Source organism: Myxocyprinus asiaticus, chromosome 14 (assembly GCF_019703515.2).
Source record: "Myxocyprinus asiaticus isolate MX2 ecotype Aquarium Trade chromosome 14, UBuf_Myxa_2, whole genome shotgun sequence".
Lineage (NCBI taxonomy): Eukaryota > Metazoa > Chordata > Actinopteri > Cypriniformes > Catostomidae > Myxocyprinus > Myxocyprinus asiaticus.
In genome coordinates this window covers 10,471,144-10,491,423 of record NC_059357.1, presented here as the reverse complement: position 1 = coordinate 10,491,423, position 20,280 = coordinate 10,471,144, and the positions used below count along the sequence as shown (strand labels likewise).

General features: G+C 38.0%; 1 protein-coding gene across 3 annotated transcripts in view; it reads left to right on the top strand.

Moving 5' to 3' along the window:
- Positions 1-20,280, top strand: part of LOC127452221 (protein TANC2-like) — a 225,377-nt gene that overhangs the window by 186,939 nt on the left and 18,158 nt on the right. For all 3 annotated transcript variants that reach the window (XM_051717561.1, XM_051717562.1, XM_051717563.1), the window contains 9 exons: positions 7,479-7,607; positions 12,187-12,468; positions 14,404-14,531; positions 16,031-16,262; positions 16,340-16,509; positions 17,720-17,998; positions 18,220-18,551; positions 18,653-18,761; positions 18,983-19,105. In XM_051717561.1, coding sequence (XP_051573521.1) covers positions 7,479-7,607; positions 12,187-12,468; positions 14,404-14,531; positions 16,031-16,262; positions 16,340-16,509; positions 17,720-17,998; positions 18,220-18,551; positions 18,653-18,761; positions 18,983-19,105 — 1,784 coding nt within the window. The remainder of the gene's footprint in view (positions 1-7,478; positions 7,608-12,186; positions 12,469-14,403; positions 14,532-16,030; positions 16,263-16,339; positions 16,510-17,719; positions 17,999-18,219; positions 18,552-18,652; positions 18,762-18,982; positions 19,106-20,280) is intronic.

The following is a 20,280-nucleotide window of genomic DNA, read 5'->3' as shown; positions in this document are numbered from 1 at the left end:
ATCTACGAAAGATTTGTGATTTGAGCTCCTGGTTTTGGATCCACATGTGAGCAAGTACCTCAATCTACACTTAGTAGTTCACACTTTCCCATTTTAAGATGTGTTATGAAGGGTTTTTGTTAAGTTTAAGTGTCAGAATAAGGGGTTTGAAGACTGGATGAAAATGCCAAGATATGGTACAGCACAATTTTTATAGACTTAATAGTTAATGCTATTCATTATTAGGGATACATAATATATTGGAGGCCATATCGTTATTCGGCAGTATTAGCTTTGTTTTGTTTTGATATTATCGGGCACTATAAATTGGTTATAAGCTATATTGGTCATCTTTCATTATAGGCCTGCATTTCTGAATCAATGCATCCACATTCATGTTGAGTCAGGAGAGTATTTTTTGTTTGTTTTTTTGTATTTTTAATTTGTTTTTGTTTTGTTTTGACCACTTTTATCAGTTATCATCCATAACAAAATAATTATTGTCTATTGTTTTCTGCCAACATTTCTATATCAATGCATCCCTATTCATGATGAATCAGGAGAGTAAACAAATAATGAACTGTGATAAATATTGCAATTCTGTCCATCCTCTTTCAGTCTGTAATTGTTTGGACAAACAGGTAGCCCTGCCCCAAACTCACACCATCGGTTGTGCCAATGTTGTTATGTCAGGCTGCTCAAACAAACGGAGTAGAGTTGCAGCAGTATACCGGTTTCACGGTATACCATGGTAAGAAAATTGACAGTTGTCATACCATGTACATTTTCTTACCTATGGTATTGAAAATAAAAAGCATCTGGACAGAAAATCTCACCTGTGTGTGCGCATCTCCTTTCCTCCTTGACTGCCTGTCAGACTTGTCCACTTGCGCCACACACACACATGCAGCGGAGAAAATGTCAGAGAGAAGCGAGGCTGATATCACCAATCTCCATTCCCTGCCGAAAAAGAACATAAAATCAGCAGCGTGGGATTACTTTGGATATCCCAAAAACGAATGGGGGATTGGCATAAGTGAGTGTGTGTGTGAGTTAAAGACAGGAGCACTCTGGCTGTGCTACTTTTTTTCTGCTTTTTTCTCTCCCATTTATGTTGTTCAAAAGGAAGTACAGTTTATTTATTTATTTCTAAAGAGAGATTACTTTTTTTTAAAGGTCCTGCTCCTTTTTTCCTTTATTTTATTTATTTTCAAAAGGGATACTTTTTTTACACATACTCCCATTTAAGTTTCAATTAAAATAAAGCTTTTGTTCAACCAAAAAAAAAACTTCTGTTTTCATTCTTTTAAGGGTCATTGTAACTGATAATAATAATAATAATAATTGTGTAATACTGTATACCGTGAAACCGTGATATTTTCTGAGACTGTTATTGTACCGTGAAAATCTCATACCCTTGCGACCCTAAAACAGCGCAATGTTGAAAGTGCCATATAGCCACATTGCTTACAATTTTCAGGGAAATCAACCTACCAAGATCCAAAATATCAACATTAGATATGTCATCTGAAAGGTAGAACTGGTATTTGCTTTGACAATGTTTATAATGGCCTCAACCCTTTAACTTCAGCTTTATTTCTACAGAAGTGCAGCACTTTTGATATCATGCTGGCTGCTGAGGCAGTGTGTGAGATTACTGGCACAGAATTCTTAAAAAAAAAAAAAAAAATGACTCATTCACTCATGATGCTGAATTCATGCTGTCATGTTCAAGTTGTTCTCTTACAGAGTGCATCTGTGATTGAAGCACCCATTTACAGCTCTCATATAAACCAGTAGGGGAGGTACAGAAAAAAGGTCATGTTCTCCTGCAGGTACAGACATCATACAGATGTACAATTTTTGCCTGATGGGCAAAAAAATCCAATAAACTTACATTTGAGGAGGGACCTAAGCCATATTTAGGAACCAGAATAGTTTACAGACTTGAGGGTGGACCCCCCCCCCCCCAGAAAAGCCTAGCAATGTGAGTTTCCCCCTATATTAATCAGTTTAACTGTCCATATTGTGTGTTTTATGTACATATGTGAGGGTACCTGTGTGTGGATGGGTCAGAAAGTGAACACAGATTTGTGAGTCTACAGGAGAATGTCAGCACTCATAAAAGTCCTTCTGTCTGAAAGAATAATCAAATGCTTCCTGAGCTGTGAGATCAGACAGGCTTAGAAATGGGAAGATGTGATGCAACTAAGGGAGAGAGAGAGAAGGTGAGGGAATAAGTGGGTGGGAAATGGAAGAGAGAGGGAAAGAAATGAAAAATGCAAGGGGAGAGAGTGAGAGTAATAAAAAGCATGAAAGGTGTGCATGCATGAGTAGGAGAGAAAATAAGAGAAAGAGAGAGAGAGAGGTGAGGAGAGCACAAGAGAAGACAGACAGATAGGAGCATGGATGAACAAATGGATCATGACAGTCATTCACTTCACTCTTCTGTTGTAAAATCAACTGCTTAAAATGGCTGCTGTCTACTGCTTTCTTTATTGGTGTGTGCTGGAAAAGGGAGTGCAGAGTATGTGTAGAAGTTGCTCACACAATTTAAAATTAGTTGATAAGTTAAAAACAAAGTTAAGTGTCTCTAACCCAAAGTATAAGCAATTCATCTAAGCAGACACCATCACTAACAGCACACCTTTGAAATCTCATATTAAAGTATTATTTGAGGATTCAAACTGGCCATTTTCTATCCCAGTTTTGAGAAAGGAGGCACATGCTCTTCATCAAATATTTTGTGTAGAAGGCAGACAAGCGTTCTGGACCAGGGCCATGGTGGGGCTGCAAAACAGCAGTTCAGTGATGGGGGCCAAAGTCCTTGTGGCACAGTTTTAGCAGCCATAAATCCAGCAACACTCTGATGCCAGCTAGACAGTCTGCACTGCAGATGGAGGGAGTGCATGCTGCGGAAGAAAAATACTGGTGACTAAACAAGACATTTTTGCTATCTTGAGTTGATGTTTTTGATACTATAGATACTCCTTACAAAAATGTACCATGGTAAACATAGTTTCCACCAATAAACCATTGCTCATACTTTACAGTTTTAGATTTTAGCAAACCCCAACTCATCCCACACTGATTGTGCTATGGATATGAATGACACTTCAAATTGTGTCACTTGATTTAGACAGGTGTGTGATCATACTTAGGATTTTTACCTGGTGGATGATAAATATCATAGACTATACAGTAGTTGTAATATCACAGATTTGTTGGTGGGCTCTTTGGACTTTTGGGCCTAGTAAGCAACCTCCCAGAACACCCTAGCAACCACATAGCAATGCACTAAAAACACTCAAAACACCTTAGAAACTGAATAATCATGCCCTGGTAACCACACAGAACATCATAGCAACCACATAGCAATGCACTATAAACACTCAGAACACCTTAAAAAAACACATAACAATGCCTGGCAACCTCCCAGAACACCCTAGCAATCATATAGCAAACGCACCAAAAACACTCAGAACACCTAAGAAACTGCATAGCAATGCCCTAGCAACCACATACCAACACACTAAAACACTCAAAACATCTTAGAAACCGCATTACAATTCCCTGGCAACCACACAAAGCACCCTAGCTACCACAAAGCAATAAAAATACACAGAACACCTTAGAAACCACATAGCAATGCCCTAGCAACCACAAAGCAAAACAATAAAAATACTCCATGCACCTTAGAAACCACATAGCAATGCCCTGGTAACCACCCAGACCACCCTAGCAACCACTTAGCAATGCACCAAAAACACTCAGAACACCTTAGAAATTGCATAACAATGCCCTAGCAACCACATAGTAACACACCAAAAACACTCAGAACACCTTAGAAATTGCATAACAATGCCCTGGCAACCACTCAGAACACCCAAGCAACCACAAAGCAATGCACTAAAAACATCCAGAACATTTTAGAAACCACATAGCAATGCCTTAGCAACCATCCAGAACACCCTTGCAACCACATAGCAACACGACAAAATCATTTAGAACACATTAAATACCCCATAGCAGTGCCCTGGTAACCACCCAGAACACCCTAGCAACCACTTAGCAACGCACCAAAAACACTCAGAACACCTAAGAAACTGCATAGCAATGCCCTAGCAACCACATAGTAACACACCAAAAACACTCAGAACACCTTAGAAATTGCATAACAATGCCCTGGCAACCACTCAGAACACCCTAGCAACCACAAAGCAATGCACTAAAAACATCCAGAACATCTTAGAAACCACATAGCAATGCCCTAGCAACCATCCAGAACACCCTTGCAACCACATAGCAACATGCAAACATTTAGAACACATTAAAAACCTCATAGCAGTGCCCTGGTAACCACCCAGAACACCCTGGCAACCACATAACAACACACCAAAAACACACATAACACCTAAGAAGCTGTATAGCAGTACCCTAGCAACCACATAGCAACACACCAAAAACACACTGAACACCTTAGAAACTGCAGAACAATGCCCTGGCAACCACCCAGAACACCCTAGCAACCATATAGTAAATACACCAAAAACACTCAGAACACCTAAGAAACTTAATATCAATGCCCTAGTAACCACATACCAACACACTAAAAACACTCTGAACACCTTAGGAAAAACTGCTTTACAGTTCCCTGCCAACCATCCAGAACACCCTAGCAACCACATTGCAATGCACCAATTACATTCAGGACACCTTAGCAACCACACAGCAAAGCACCAAAAACACTCTGAACACCTATAAAGCACATATTGTCCTAGCAAACACACAGAAACACCCTAGCAACCACATAGCAATGCACCAAAAACACTCTGAACACATTAAAAACCGCATATTGCCCTAGCAAACATAAAGAACACCCTAGCAACCAAATAACAATGTACCAAAAACACACTGAACAGCTTAAAAAATGCATATTGCCCTAACAACCACCCAGAACACCCTAGCAACCGCATAGCAATGTACCAAAATTACTCTGAACATCTTAAAAACTGCATATTGCCCTAGCAGCCACCCAGAACACCATAGTGTCATCAAAGCAAGTTTTACACAGGCATGCTCCCAATACCATTTTCTCTAGAAAATGTAAAAATCTAGTTGTTATTGCAATAAAAGTGTGGTAGCTTTGTATTAGCCATGACTGTCATAATCAAAAGAAATTAAACAAAATAGCCAAGATTGTGAAAGCTGTTTGCACTGTTTCAAAGAGTTCCCATAATGATTTATCATGATTTTACAGTAGAAACAACAATTGCAGTAAATTAAAGGTGTTATTTTGGTGTAGTAGAGAAGACGATGGGTCTTAGATTAAACACATCAAAAGAAAACAAAATACTTTCCCCACAGTGTGTGGTTCAAGCCAACCACATGGCACCTTACATTACTGGTGGCCATTCAGCCCTAGTGTTTATGCTAACATGGTGAAACAATAATGTTAGCTAATGCTAACTCTGTGTTTGAACAGTTTCAGCTTCTATCCAGCTGCTTTTAGGCAATCAGTGACCACCCACTGTGTTCAGAACAGTGTGTTCTTACTATTTTCATGTAGCAAGCCACCATTAACTTTCCTCTCATGGTCCTCCCCTTCTTCCTCATTAGCAAAGTAAAACAAGCCTGCACACATGCTCAGGGAAGCTAATAAGCATTGAGATCACATGACTAGCTGAATATTATTTGCTATATCTCAGTAATCCCTTGTAATTGACACTTGCACTTGCGCAATAAATTAATAATGGCTGATTGTGAATAGCGCATTCAGTAAGGAGTTGGCAAACCTCGCATCCAATTAATGAAACAAGATTGGAGTTGTAGGTTAAAGCTACTTTGACTTATAAAAAGTACTCAAACATTTTGAGGTTGCTATTCACAAGAAGCATCTGATGACGTGGACCATGCATCGCAAAAAAGAGATCTCGGAATGTATATGATCAAGAATTGATCACCCTATAGTGACAGCTAAAGACTTGAAGGAATCATTGGAACTGGTTAAAATCTGTGCATGAGTCTACTATACGGAAAATATTAAACGAGCATGGTGTCCTTGGCAGGACACCACGAAGGAAGGCGCTGCTTTCCAACAAAAACATTGCTGCATGCCTGAAGTTTGCCAAAGACCACCTTGTCACTAAACAATGCTACTAAGAAAATGTTTTGTGGACTAATGAAACTAAGGTTGAATTGTTGGGGAAGAACACGCAGCACTACGTATGGCATAAAAAGAGCACCGCATACCAACATGAAAACATCATCCCAACGGTGAAGTACATTGGAGTATCATGATTGCAGGCTGCTTCGGGGCCTGGACCACTTGCCATCATCGAGGGAGGGGAAAATATATTCCCAAGTTTATCAAGATATCCTACATTATAATGTCAGGGTGGCTGTTTGCCAGCTGAAGCTCAGTAGAAGTTGGGTAATGCCGCATGACAATGACTCTAAACATCAAAGTAAATCTATTACAGAATGGCTTTAAAAAAAAAGAAAATCCACCTTTTGGGGTAGCCAAGTCAGAGCCCAGACCTTAACCCAATAGAGTGGCTGTGGAATGACTTCAGGAGAGCCATTCACACCAGACATCCTAAGAATATGGCTGAGCTGAAGCAGTTCTATAAGGAAGAATGGTCCAAAATTCCTTCGGAACATTGTGCAGGTCTAATCCGCAGCTACCGGAAATGCTTGGTTGAGGTTATTGCTGCCAAAGGAGGATTGATTAAATCCAAGGGTTCACTTACATTTTCCACAGCACTGTGAATTTTTAATGGGATGTGTTCAATAAAGACAGGAAAGATTATAATTGTTTGTGTGTTGTTAGCTTAAGCATATTGTTTTTGTCTATACTTGTGAGTTTGATGAAGATGAGATCACACTTTATGACCATTAATGCAAATTTAAAAAAATAAATAAATAAATAAATAAAACAGCTCATTCCAAAGGGTTCACATAATTTTTCTTACCACTCTATATTGTATGCATATGTATGTATATTTGCATTATATCGTCCATCAGCCACCCCACACTCTGGTGTTACTAGTATTATTACAATGCTTTTGTTGAACATAGTATCATGGTACTGCTAAGTATTTTTTTTAATCTTTAACTTTTTATGTTAAATATTATAATGAACAATCGACTCTGTTTATCAAATTTGAAAAACTAACCCAATACATTTTTATAGTTCAAGCTGTTAATATCAGCTTAAAAAGTTGTCAAATGTTGATTTATTTAAAGCAAAATGAAATGTGAGAGAAAAAAATGAAAGAACATTTTGCTTTATTTAATAGGTGCACTTTATTTACTTGGCTGGTGTGCTGAGGAAATGAATAAAGTTCACTGTATTTTAGTTGTTATTGTTTTGTTCTTTCTCAATTGATTATGCATGTACTGTAGGTGGCATGAGTTTAAATGATATTTTGTCAGAATTCAGTATTCGAACAAACTTCTAACAAACCTCTCTCTCTCGCTCTCTCTCTCTCTCTCAGCCACTAGTTCAGCTCACCTGGAGGATCTAGCGTATCTTGATGAGCAAAGACAGGCACCTCTGCGCACATCTTTGCGCATGCCACGTCAGAACTCCAGTTCTGGACGCTCTGGACAGGCGGACATGAGAGGTGTGGTGTTTCTTTTTGTTTCCCTTATTAGTACATGTGTTATAGTGGTTCCCTTTCTTTTCCACTCTTTAGTTTTTTAGAGCTGCAAAGACAGTAGCAGAATCAGGCTGTTAAATTCTAAAGGTCAGTGAGAGTGTGAAAAAATACCGTTATTGTTGCACAAAACCTTATAGGTGGTAAAGTGTGTAATCTCTGCACCACTAGCGCCCCCCTGTCGGTCATAGGTCAGAAAAACAGATTGTCCTGCTCCAAACTCACAGCAACGGTTGAACCAGTATTGCTACGTCGGGGTGTTCGGGATTCTCAAACAGAGCAATGTTCTGAAAGCTCCACAGTATTTACAGTTTTTGGGGGAGTCAACCTGCAAATATTAAGCTGAGATAGGCGAAAGTATTTTAACATCAATAAAAATTTTATTCATTAGTAAAAAAAACCTAATAAAATGTTGCAGGGAGTGTGAATAGGCCCTTTTAATAGTAACCTCCAAAATTGCATCCCTCAACCTTTAACACTCCACAACTCTTCTGTGGACCCCTTCCACCCCCCTTGTCCTACTGTTCTCTCTGTCTCTGTTTCCCCTTTGGGCAGTCGTACCATAATCTGCCTCCTGTCCAGATCGATGTATTGACTTCCTATTAGCATGAGCACTGGCTCATCTGTCAGAGCTCAGCCTGCTATCTAAAACTCACAGTCAAGACTCCATGCATCCTAAATGAGCCTCATATGCAGGGTGTGAGAGTGCTGTGGAGAGCTGCTTTATCTCTCTCTCTCTCTCTCTCTCTCTCTCTCTCTCTCTTTTCTTTATGAAGGAGAGATGGAGGTAGACTGCATCATTGTTGTAGTAAAACATGTCATGCTGCTATTTCACCCCAAAATCAAAAGCAAAAAAATAAATAAAAAATTGCATTTTAACATTTATGCAGATGCTTTTATCCAAACATATTGGATGCACTGCAAAGTCTTTTTCTAAATGATATTTCTGTCTTGTTTTCCAGTAAAAACATCAAAACAATTATTTAAACAAGATACTGTACGTTTACTTAAGCAAAATAACATAAGGTATTTCATCTTGTTTTCAGAAAAATCTAACAAAATGTAGAAATATTTATGTATAAAAAAAATAAAAAATTAAAAACACTTGATTCCAAGTGTATTTTCTTACCCCACTGGCAAAGTCTTTTCTTTAAGCATAAACTCCATAACATTTTGTTAGATTTATGTAAAAACAAAGACTTAATATCTCATGCCATTCTGCTTCTCAAGTCATTTTTTATTGTTTTAAGGATGGTTAGACACTTACTAAGGATGGGCATTTTGTTGTTGAGTACTATAACACACAAGAAAATTATTAATTGATTACTTGAAATTTAGAATTTATGTTCAACCTTTGAACCTGTTTCTCTTATTTAAAAATGAGCACTATGCATAAACAACAACATCTAGATTCAAAAATGACAACAAAAAAAAAAAAAATTTGCACTCACACATAGAAACATACTGTACATTCCAAGTCTTCTGAAGCAATACAGTCACTTTAAATAATGACAGTATTTTTTTTTTTGGATGATCTATTCCTTTACCAACATCATGCATCCACAGTGCCAACCAATGCATTGAGTTCTAATCAGTGTTGGGTAAGTTACTCAAAAATAGTAATCCACTACAAATTACAATCATATTACTTTACTGATTATTTCATACAAAAAGTAATTACATTACAAATTGATTTACTTTTAACTTACTATCCAAAACAATTTTCACTGAAAGTATTTTTGTTTTCCATGAATTCCAAATAGCGTCATATTAAACCATATATAATATCGTCACATATAATATTTCCTTGTTCAACATTGCTGTCCCTGTCCCTTTTCCCAGAAACACAAACAGACATACATATGAACATAATTCACATTTTAAATGTATTCTACATAAATAATACAATTTTAGAAATATGTGTAACCCAAGTAATGTACTTAAAAGTAATTAACTTGATTTAAAGTCAGTAACTGCATGACACTACTTTATGACTTTAAAAGTAAATAGATTACTGTAACTAATTACTTTGTAATCAGATTGCACCCAACACTGGTTGTAATGGCAAGATCGAATATTTAAAGCTGAACGAGTACTTGATTAAACGATTACTCATGCACATCCCTCATTTTTACCAGAAAATTGGACAAAAATACTCAATAAGAAAATATTTTTTTGCTGTGTATGTAATGTATGCAACATATTTCGCCTCCAAATTTTTATGCCGTAATGCATCCAAATGTTGTACTTTTGAGTTTTCATAATTACCATTATTCTCAATAGTGTTTCTTATCACTGTAATACAGCATTTTTTTTTTTTTTTACCTTTACTTACAAAGGTCACTAGGACCAACAATAGGCCTATATACTTTTCCTCATACATACAAGCTAAAATCTTGATGATGATAAAGCACATGGACATCAAATACTTTACTATTTAAATAAAATAGCTATGTGCCTAATTTTAATGTAAATAATGCAATGCAAAAAGAAAAGAAAAAAAATTAACTTTTAATGGTCCTAAAACATTTTCCTTTCATTTTCTTTAAGCAAATATATTTTCTTTCTTTTGATTTTGGAGTGAAATATGACCCAGACATGTTCTTGACAGGCTTTGTGTGATTCATCTTGTTTTAGAGATGTAATACCCAAATCTTACATCAGACGTGACTAATACGAATGCAACTACGAGAAAATAATTCTAGTATGAAGTAACTAGGGTTAAATAACACTTATGACATCATTTAAGTGTATTTACAAGTAGGTTCTTTCATGTACAAGTATAATACTCTCTCAGATGGTATTAAGAGCCTTCCCACCAGTAATAATGATACTTAATGGTGGAAAACAATAAAGGAAGTGACCCCACCCTAGAGGTACCGGTTAAAGATGTTTAAATGGGTAGAGATATGGGCTGTGTTGAACTCTATTTGCTTTTCCATTTTCCTCCCCACTATTTCTTTATTACAACCCTTCCTATCTTTTGTTCTTTATAGCTGTTTTACTGTTCCGCTGTCCTTCACGCTCCTGTAGCTTCTGCAGCTTGCTTGGCAGATGAGCTGATGAAGGTCACGTACTCCCTCTAACCCCGCCCACTCATGCTATGTACAGATCATTTATTCACATGTTATCAAATTAATTAATATTCCGAATGCTAGTGTGGGGATAAATAATCCAGGAATAATATCGCCCATCACACTTGTTGCAGCATTAGTTTATAGGATTATTGCAGAACACTGATCTATTACATAGCCATCTAGAATAATTTATACTAATGATGTCGAAGATTTCCTCCCAATATCCTCAACCTGCTTTGAAATTATGCTTTCAAGTGTGATATCAGTGAATATCATCAGTAATCATTATCAACTGTCTGTGTACATTTCAATGTGTTTGATTAATATAAGAATAATGAAGATTATAGGACTGAATATACATTTTTATGAGGATTGTTTTAATTAATATTAAAGATCTTTATATTATTAGGCTTATTATATGATTGATTGCAAGCATATGTGGAGGATTTGGCTTCATGATTAATATATATATATTGCTGTACGCGTGGTCGTAATGATTTTTGACAAATAATAATCTGAACACAAAAGCAACAAGCATCCACAGTGGTGGCTTACTGTAACCATTGCAGCAGCTCAGCGACAGCTCTGTGCCTGTTCTTGGTGCATGGAGAGTGATCTGTTATTTCAGTGGTATTTTGTTTTACATTAACGGGTTAAGACACCCCATCTGTAGCTGCTAGTGCCAGTGCCAACTGTATGCCTATTTCAGAAAAAGCAGCTCCCCTTACTGGTTTAGAATGGTTACTGCATGTGAATGGACTCTTAAAGGGATAGTTCACCCAAAATGTGAAACACTGTCATCATTTACTTACTCTTGTTATTCCAAACCTGTATGACTTTCTTTCTTCTGTGGAACACAAAAGGAGATGTTAAGCTGAACTCTTTACCCTTAGTCACTTTTCACTTTCATTGCACCTTTTTTTGTCAATACAATGAAAGTGAATGGTGACTGAGGGTAAAATTCTGGCTAACATCTCTTTTTGTGTTCTACAGAAGAAAGTAAGTCATATGGGTTCGGAACAACTTGAAGGTAAGTAAATGATGACAGAATTTTTATTTTTGGATTAACTATTCCATTAAAAGTTGGTTAAACTGTATATTAAAATTGTATTTTCAGCAGACACCATTGCATTTGCAAGTCAGATTCAAGTAATTATGGTTCTTACTAATTATGATAAGTCTTTGAGATTTACCTCAATATACTAGGTTTTTGATCTGCCTGAATAAGTTTTGATCAATCAAGACTAAAACAAAAGCAAGAGCTATTACCAGAGCAGGAGAAATCATAAGAGATTTTTACCTTTTAAATAAACTATCAGTAGATTGAAGCTCTGGATGTTTTACAAAACAGTGCATTAATAAAAGGTCTATGAAATGATATATATATCTGTATATGTAGAATGATAAACCTGTTGTTTATATACAGTATATCTCATTTACACCACTTTCTAATGTTTTCCATGATGCAGTGCGCTTCGCACCATATCGCCCAGCGGACATTGCCCTAAAGCCACTTCTCTTCGAGGTGCCCAGTCTCACACCCGACACAGTCTTCACCGGTCGAGAATGGCTGTTCCAGGAAGTTGAAACGTGTCTTCGAAGCAGTGAGCCCACCGCAAATCAAGGTGTCGTTATCGCCGGCAACGTGGGCTTCGGCAAAACGGCCATCATCTCTCGCTTGGTGGCTATGAGCTGCCATGGTAATCGTATGAGACAGATCACCTCTGACAGCCCACATGCATCACCAAAACGTGAGTGGACTCATTTAAAAAGAAATCACATAATTGTGTCTATTAAATGCTGATTTAATGTTGAAATCTTCAAAATCTTCAGCAAGAAAATATTTAGGTTGGGACAAGATTTTATGCAATGGTAATTGATTGGATCGTGAAAACTGGGCTTACCATTCCATTGTTAGCTTTAAAGAGGTCAAGGAGAAATTTTCCGTGATCGTTTGAAATAAAAGAGGTAATTGTACAAGAAAAACTTAGTCAGTTTCAGAACTCAAAACTTCCTTCTCACTGCAAAAAGAGCATTTGTTGATACGAAGCTGGCAAACCACTCATTCTCTACTTTATCCACGTTGTGATGTCACACTGTGGTAGACTCCTCAACAACACATCAAGCCTGCTTTACCTTATCTTTTCCATAACCCGCCCAGTAGAGGTAAGCTACTGCAGGTCAGTCAAGAGCAGAGAGCCAATCATAACAGTGGGTGTACTGTCAATTCTTAAAGAAGCAGCACCAAAACTGAGTGTTTCTGACAGAGGGTCAGAATGAGGGTGGAAAATAATCATGTTTTACAAATACATAACTTTGTGTGTGTGTGTGTGTGTGTGTGTGTGTGTGTGTGTGTGTGTGTGTGTGTGTGTGTGTGTGTGCAAAAAACTTACTAATATTATAAGTAAAGGTCGACCGATAGTGGATTTTGCCGATACCTCTAACTAAGGTGGTGGAAAAGGCTGATAACCGATATTTTAAGCGATTTATAGAATGATAAAAAAAATTGTTGTCTTTCCTTACTATGAAGGGAACAGACATTGAGGCTAAACAAGTCCAAAATGAATAAAGTCAAAAGGAATTTACTGTACAACCAAAATTCCAATAATAACCAGAAAAAAATTGGTGCATTGCTTGGGACTTTTTAACTATAAACAAGCCTGAAACACACAGAGACTCTTATTTTGAAATGACAGAGACTTGGCTCTGTTACAACGCTCTGTATGTAAGTATTTACCAAATTAATCTTTTTATAGCCAATATATTCAGCAGATGAAGAGTTGTGTGTGTGTTTGTGTGTGTGTATATATTTCACCAGATGGGGTTTATTTATGAGGAATTAAAAAAAATGAGGAATTAAAAATAAAACTATCGGCATAGATTTTTTGCTGATAACGATAGTTCCAAAAAGCAATTATCGGCACCAATTAATCTGTAAAACCAATAGTTCTACTTATAAGTGAACCTCAAGGAATAATAAAAAATACATGTTATGACCCCTTTAAAAAAGAAAATACACAATGGGGTCCAAAAGTATGAGACCACATTAAAAACCTGTGACTTTTTTTATTTAAACCTGGATCTAAAAACATAAAACTTTAGGATTTTGAAAGAATTTAAATTAAAGTTATGATGATGAATCAAATTATGTCATGTTAACTTCTTATCTGATCAGTACCAAATGTCAGATTTCCTTGCTTACGTAGAAGCATACAAGATGCTCTTTGGAACATTCTCAAATCATCAGGTTTTGCACAAACTTGTGGAGTCCATGTCTACTCGAGTGCATGCTGTCATTAAAGGAATAGTTCACCCAAAAATGAATTAATCACCCTCAGTGAATATCACAGCTTTTCAATAGTGGATAGTTTCTTTCTATAAAGCTTAAAAAAGGACTTAGAAAAGTATCATGAAAGTAGTCCATGCGACTTGTAAGACATATAAGTCTTCCAAAAGGTATACGATTTTTATTTTTTTATTTTATTGTATTTTTTTTTTAAATCTTTATCTTTTCAGTGAAATGTATATGCTAATAATAACAAAAGAAATCTGTTAAATCAGAAAAATGCAAAATAGAAGCATTTTCACTAGTGGTCTCACGTTTGACTTAAACCAGTTTTATGTGCATAATATCTTGTGTATGTCTCAGATTTTGAGAAAATTCAGGTTTTCCTTTTATTTCTCAGATGGGGACACATTGCCCCTCAGCCAGCCTCAGTCTGCTCACGGCACTCTGGTTGGGGGGAGCAGCTGCCCTGGCACACCAGAGATGCGGAGACGCCAGGAGGAGGTGCTCAGGAGGCTGGCCTCACAGGTGCCAACTAAAGCCAACAAAATAAACTGGCATATGACCAGCACATCATTCTATTTCTCCATTTATATTTGTTTCTCTGTCTCCCTTTTTCTTTCTTTGCCGCTTTCTGTTATTAATTTACTCCTCTGGCTATTTCTTGCTCTATCTTTTCCCTTTTCTCTCGGCTCTGTTGCCTTATCAAATATTTATATCTGCAGAGTCTCTCAGCACAGCCGTCAGATATACTCAGTGCTCTGCATTGTAAATGATTGCATGCTTTTGACACACACACACACACACACTGCTTTATGAAGTGGGAAGTCAGAGAAGCAGCAGTCTTAAAGGATTGGAATAAGGCCATTGATGCACATAATCTCCATAATAGTTTATGCATTAAAGAAACCCCTTCATAGAATTGAAACTTCTGAACTTTCAGTCTTTCTTTAGTTTTAATATTCAGCGGTTCCTTCACTAAATCTTAGAGAATAGAAATGTTGTTGTGCTTTTTGCTAAACCTGCATTATTTAGATGTACTGTGCACCTTACTCAGTTCAATGTTTTCTCTGAAGTGTGAACAGTATATGAAACATATTTATCGTAACATATGTGCCTGGTGTGCTTATAATACATCATACTGTACATAGTTTTGTTCTTTGTAATTTAGCTCAGTGATTAATAGCACGATTGATTGTGAGCACTTTTTTAGTGTCATTGGGATGGTGTAGCCAAAGCATAGTGGTCAAAGTTCTGGGCTGGCAACAGGTTAATGTTTCAAACCCCACAGGTTTAAACCAATAGATACTAAAATATTAAAACTGTTCCCTTGAGGAAGAGACTAAACCTTAGGTGTTAGTCATTGTTGTGTGTCAATAACTTCTATGCAGTGTTTATTAAAAAATAATCAAATATAAAATAATGAAATGATGAAAAATATGAATTAAAAATAAAACCTAAAAATAACCATTAGAGAATGTTCTGTATAAGTTCTTATTAGGTTGTCACACAAAAACCTCCCTGTGATGTTTTGGGACCATAAGTCTTTATGGTTATGAAAATAAAACTAAATCGAATGTTCCTAGAACCAAATGGGAACCATATACTAATGCTGCTGGGAATATATTTGCTGTAGGTCGCTTTGGATGAAAGTGTCAGCTGAATGCCAAAATTTGCATTAACTGTTGATAACCAAAACCACAATCTTATTATGTTGATTTCAAGCTGGCTTAAAGTAAAGGCTCTTAACCTAATTTATGCAGGTACTCTGAAAGCACTCTTTGAGGGGGTGATTAAAACACAGAACGTGTTCTTGCGTTAAAAAAAAGCTAGATGAGGCACAAGTTCTTTTAACTTGAAACGTCATCTTAAAAACTTTGCACTCGTGACACACGACAAAGAAAGAGCAACAATACACGTCACAATGGTTAAACACTTCTAGCACTTGTTTTCTTAGAAAAACAATCCCAAAACAGCGCAGACGGATGCAAAAACATAACCCCTAACTCCTCGTCTCTCTTCTGTAGGTGGTGGCTTACCATTACTGTCAGGCGGATAATGCGTACACCTGCCTAGTCCCTGAGTTTGTGCACAACGTGGCAGCATTGTTGTGTAGGGCTCCTCAGATGCAGGCCTACCGAGAACTGCTGCTGCGTCAGCCGCACCTTCAGAGCACGCTCAGCCTACGCGCCTGCGTCCAGGACCCCTTTAATGCATTCCGCAGGGGTCTGCTGGAGCCACTGGAGATCCTGCATAGAGGTAAGGAAACATACCTCAAATATACACACATACTGACTTACAGTACATGCAATATTTAAAAAGTACCATATTTGCAGAGAGGAAGCTCGCGTGTGAGGAGAATCTAATCATCTTGATCGATGGTTTGAATGAAGCAGAGTTCCATAAACCGGACTACGGGGAAACCATCGTTTCCTTCCTGTGTAAAACTATTGAGCGCTTCCCTCCCTGGCTCAAATTGGTGGTCACTGTCAGAACAATGCTGCAGGTATCTGTCTATGTGTCTGTCTGTCATAACCTTTATTTGACTCTGCAATTCCTTAGTCATTTAACACCCTTCATAGAACAGTTATAAGATGTTGTTTCCTTCATTCCTTTTAATCATCCTTCCTTCCTTTTTATTTTCCTTGTTTGCTTGCTTCCTTTACTCTTCCTTCATCCTTTCTTCTTTCTTTCATTCCTTCCTGTCTTTATTCCTTCCTTCCTTTATTCCTTTAATTCTTTCATGTTTGCTTACTTCCTTGTTTCCTTCCTTCCTTCCTTCCTTCATTTTAATCTTCCTCATTTGCTGCTTCTTTTTATTCTTCCTTCCTTCATTCTATTGTTCCTTTCTTCCTTTTTCCATGCTTGCCTCCTTTTATTCTTCCTTCCTTTTAAATCTTTCTTCATTTTCTTGCTTCCTTAAACTTTCTTCCTTCCTTCCTTATTTCCTTCCTTCCTTATTATTTCATTCTTTCCTTCCTTCCTGTCTTCCTTGCTTCCATTTATTCTTCCTTCCTTATTTGAAATCGTCCTTGTATTCTTGCTTCCTTAAACCTTCCTTCCTTCATCCTCCTTCCTTTCTTCCTTCCTTCTGTTGTTCTTTTCTTCATTTTTCAATGCCTGGCTCCTTTTATTCTTCCTTCCTTCTTTCTTTCCTTCCTTCTTTTAAATCTCGTTTTCTTGCTTCCTTAAATCTTCCTTCCTTCATCCTCCTTCCTTCCTTCCTTACTTATTTCCTTAATTCCTTTTAATCTTCTTTGTTTGCTTGCTTTTCATTATTCCTTGCTTCCTTTCTTCCTTTAATCTTCCTCGTTTGCTTGCTTCCTTAAACCATCCTTCCTTCTTCCTTTCCTCCTCCCTTCCTTATTTCTTTCCTTTCTTCTTTCCATTTATTATTTTTCCCTCCTTACTCCCTTTTTTATCTACCTCATTTGCTTCTTTTTATTCTACCTTCCTTCTATTGTTCCTTCCTTTCTTTACCTCCTTCCTTTCTTCCTTCCATCCATCCTTCTTTCCTTCCTTTTTCCATGCTTTCCTTCTTCCTTCCTTTTGTTTCCTTCCTTCCTTTATTCTTCTTCCCATTCTTCTTTCCTTCTTTTGTACACTTAACAACTTATGTTTATTTTAAATTTCTGCATTCCTCCCTCTTTCTCTCTCTATCTCCTTTTGTCTCTTTCTCAATCTCTCTCTGTCATTCCTGTTTTTCTCTATCTCAGGATGTGACTCATCCATTACCGTTTCACCGGATCTCTCTGGATCGGTTGGAAGAGAGTGATGCAATTGACTCAGACCTGCAGAGCTACATCTTGCACCGGCTGCATTCCAGCCAGGAGATCCAAAACAATGTGGCGCTCAACGGCAAACTGGACAATGCTGCCTTCACCAAACTTAGCGCTCATCTAAAAAGCCTGAGCCGTGGCTCCTACCTCTACCTGAAGCTCACGCTTGACCTCATCGAAAAGGGTTACCTTGTGCTCAAAAGCTCCAGCTACAAGGTCAGGGATCCCCATTATTAGATAATAGGAGGGACAGTACATATCAAGTTTTAATTGATGAATTTTAAATCATACAACATTTGTATTTTTATTTAATTTTTTGCTTGGATATTTGCCTAATTTGCTTTTTTAAAGATACTTTCAAATGACAAAATGTAAGTTTCAGCTTGTTTATTTTTTTATTTATTTGCAAAAATTGTAAGTGTGATGTTTGTGTTCAGGTTGTTCCAGTGAATCTGGCTGAAGTTTATCTGCTGCAGCTGAACATGCGTTTTCCTACTCAGTCCTCATTTGAACGTGTTCTTCCGCTCCTTAACATGGCCGTGGCCTCTCTGCACCCATTAACTGATGAGCAGGCCTTTGGTGCCATGAACGCCGGAATAGTGCATGGAACCACATTAGACTGGGATGATTTCCAGCAGAGATCTGAACTTCTGTCACCTTTCTTGGTGAAAAGACGAGATGGAACACGCATGTTCATCCACCCCTCCTTCAGAGAGTGGCTCATCTGGAGAGAGGAAGGAGAGAAGACCAAGTTCCTCTGTGACCCCAGGTGAGGCGTTCTAGGAGCCAAAATGACAAGGGATTTTTTTTTTGTGGTTTGAACCGTCAGTGGAATATTGTTTATACATTTTCTTCTTACATTTTATTTAGGAGTGGCCATACACTGCTTGCTTTCTGGTTTTCGCGACAAGAGGGGAAGCTCAATCGACAACAGACCCTTGAACTTGGCCACCACATTCTCAAAGCTCACATTTTTAAGGTGTGCAACATTCACAGCTCTACCAAATCCTTTGCCAATGTACATTTACCAAGTTTACAACATTGATATCATCTATTTTTGTTTTGTTTGTACAATAACTAAAGCAGTATACAAATGCTTTTAAAGCTATTTCACAGTAAAATACATTACAACAAATGAGTTATCAATTTCAGTTCATTTTCTTTTTTTTACTAATAACAAAGTGAATCTCTCGCACTCAGGGCCTGAGTAAGAAGGTTGGGGTTTCCTCGTCAGTGCTGCAGGGGTTGTGGATTTCCTACAGCACAGAAGGGCTCTCTGCCGCTCTGGCTTCACTGAGAAACCTTTACACGCCAAACATCAAGGTAATAACATACAATTCACCATCACCTTGATATGTAAAGAAATGTTTGAAAGCAGCTTGTATCATAACAATCTGATAAATCAATGTAACCTACAGTTGAAGTCAGAAGTTTACATACATCTTAACCAAATACATTTAAACTCAGTTTTTCACAATTCCTGGCATTTAATCATAGAAAAAATTTCCTGTCTTAGGTCAGTTAGGTTCACAACTTTATTTTAAAATATGAAATGTCAGAATAATAGTAGAGAGAATTATTTATTTCAGCTTTTATTTTTTTCATCACATTCCCAGTGGGTCAGAAGTTTACATACACTTTGTTAGTATTTGGTAGCATTGCCTTTAAATTGTTTAACGTGGGTCAAATGTTTTGGGTAGCTTTCCACAAGCTTCTCACAATAAGATGCTGGAATTTTGGCCCATTCCTCCAGACAGAACTGGTGTAACTGAGTCAGGTTTGTGTAGGCCTCCTTGCTCGCACACACTTTTTCAGATCTGCCCATAAATTTTCTGTCGGATTGAGGTCAGGGCTTTGTGATGGCAATACCTTGACTTTGTTGTCCTTAAGCATTAAGCCATTGCAACGGATTCACACGATAGGCAATGAGGAGGCGGGAACCGACTGAGCAGTCAATGTAAACTTTTAATAAACAGGTGAACAAAACACAACATAAAACTGCTTTCCAACATAACACACACACACACACACACACATACAAGACTGCTGTGTGCGTCTCTCTCTCTCTCTCTCTCTCTCTCTCTCTCTCTCTCTCTCTCTCTCTCTCTCTCTCTCTCTCTCGAACTGGCGTCCCCGACTCCTATTTATCCCTCTCCTGGCTGATTGGGTTGATTCAGCGCCAGGCATCCATCGTTACGGCCCGTCCACCCGATTCAGGCAGGGGAAAACTCTGGCCTGGCTCCTCCACTTCCCGGCAGACGTCAGTGTCTCCACCTCCTGGCGAACGGCAGTGGCTCCTCCGCCCTCTGGCGGCCGGCTGTGGCTCCTCAGCTTCCTGGCGGATGGCAGCGGCTCCTTTGTCTCTTGGTGGATGGCAGCAGGCTCCTTCGCCTTCTGGCAGACCGCTCCAGTACCACCGGACCGTACCTCCTTGGCGTCGCGACCCTCCATCAGGTGTGTGGGCTCTCCGACAGCATATATCTCCTCCTTCCCGGGTT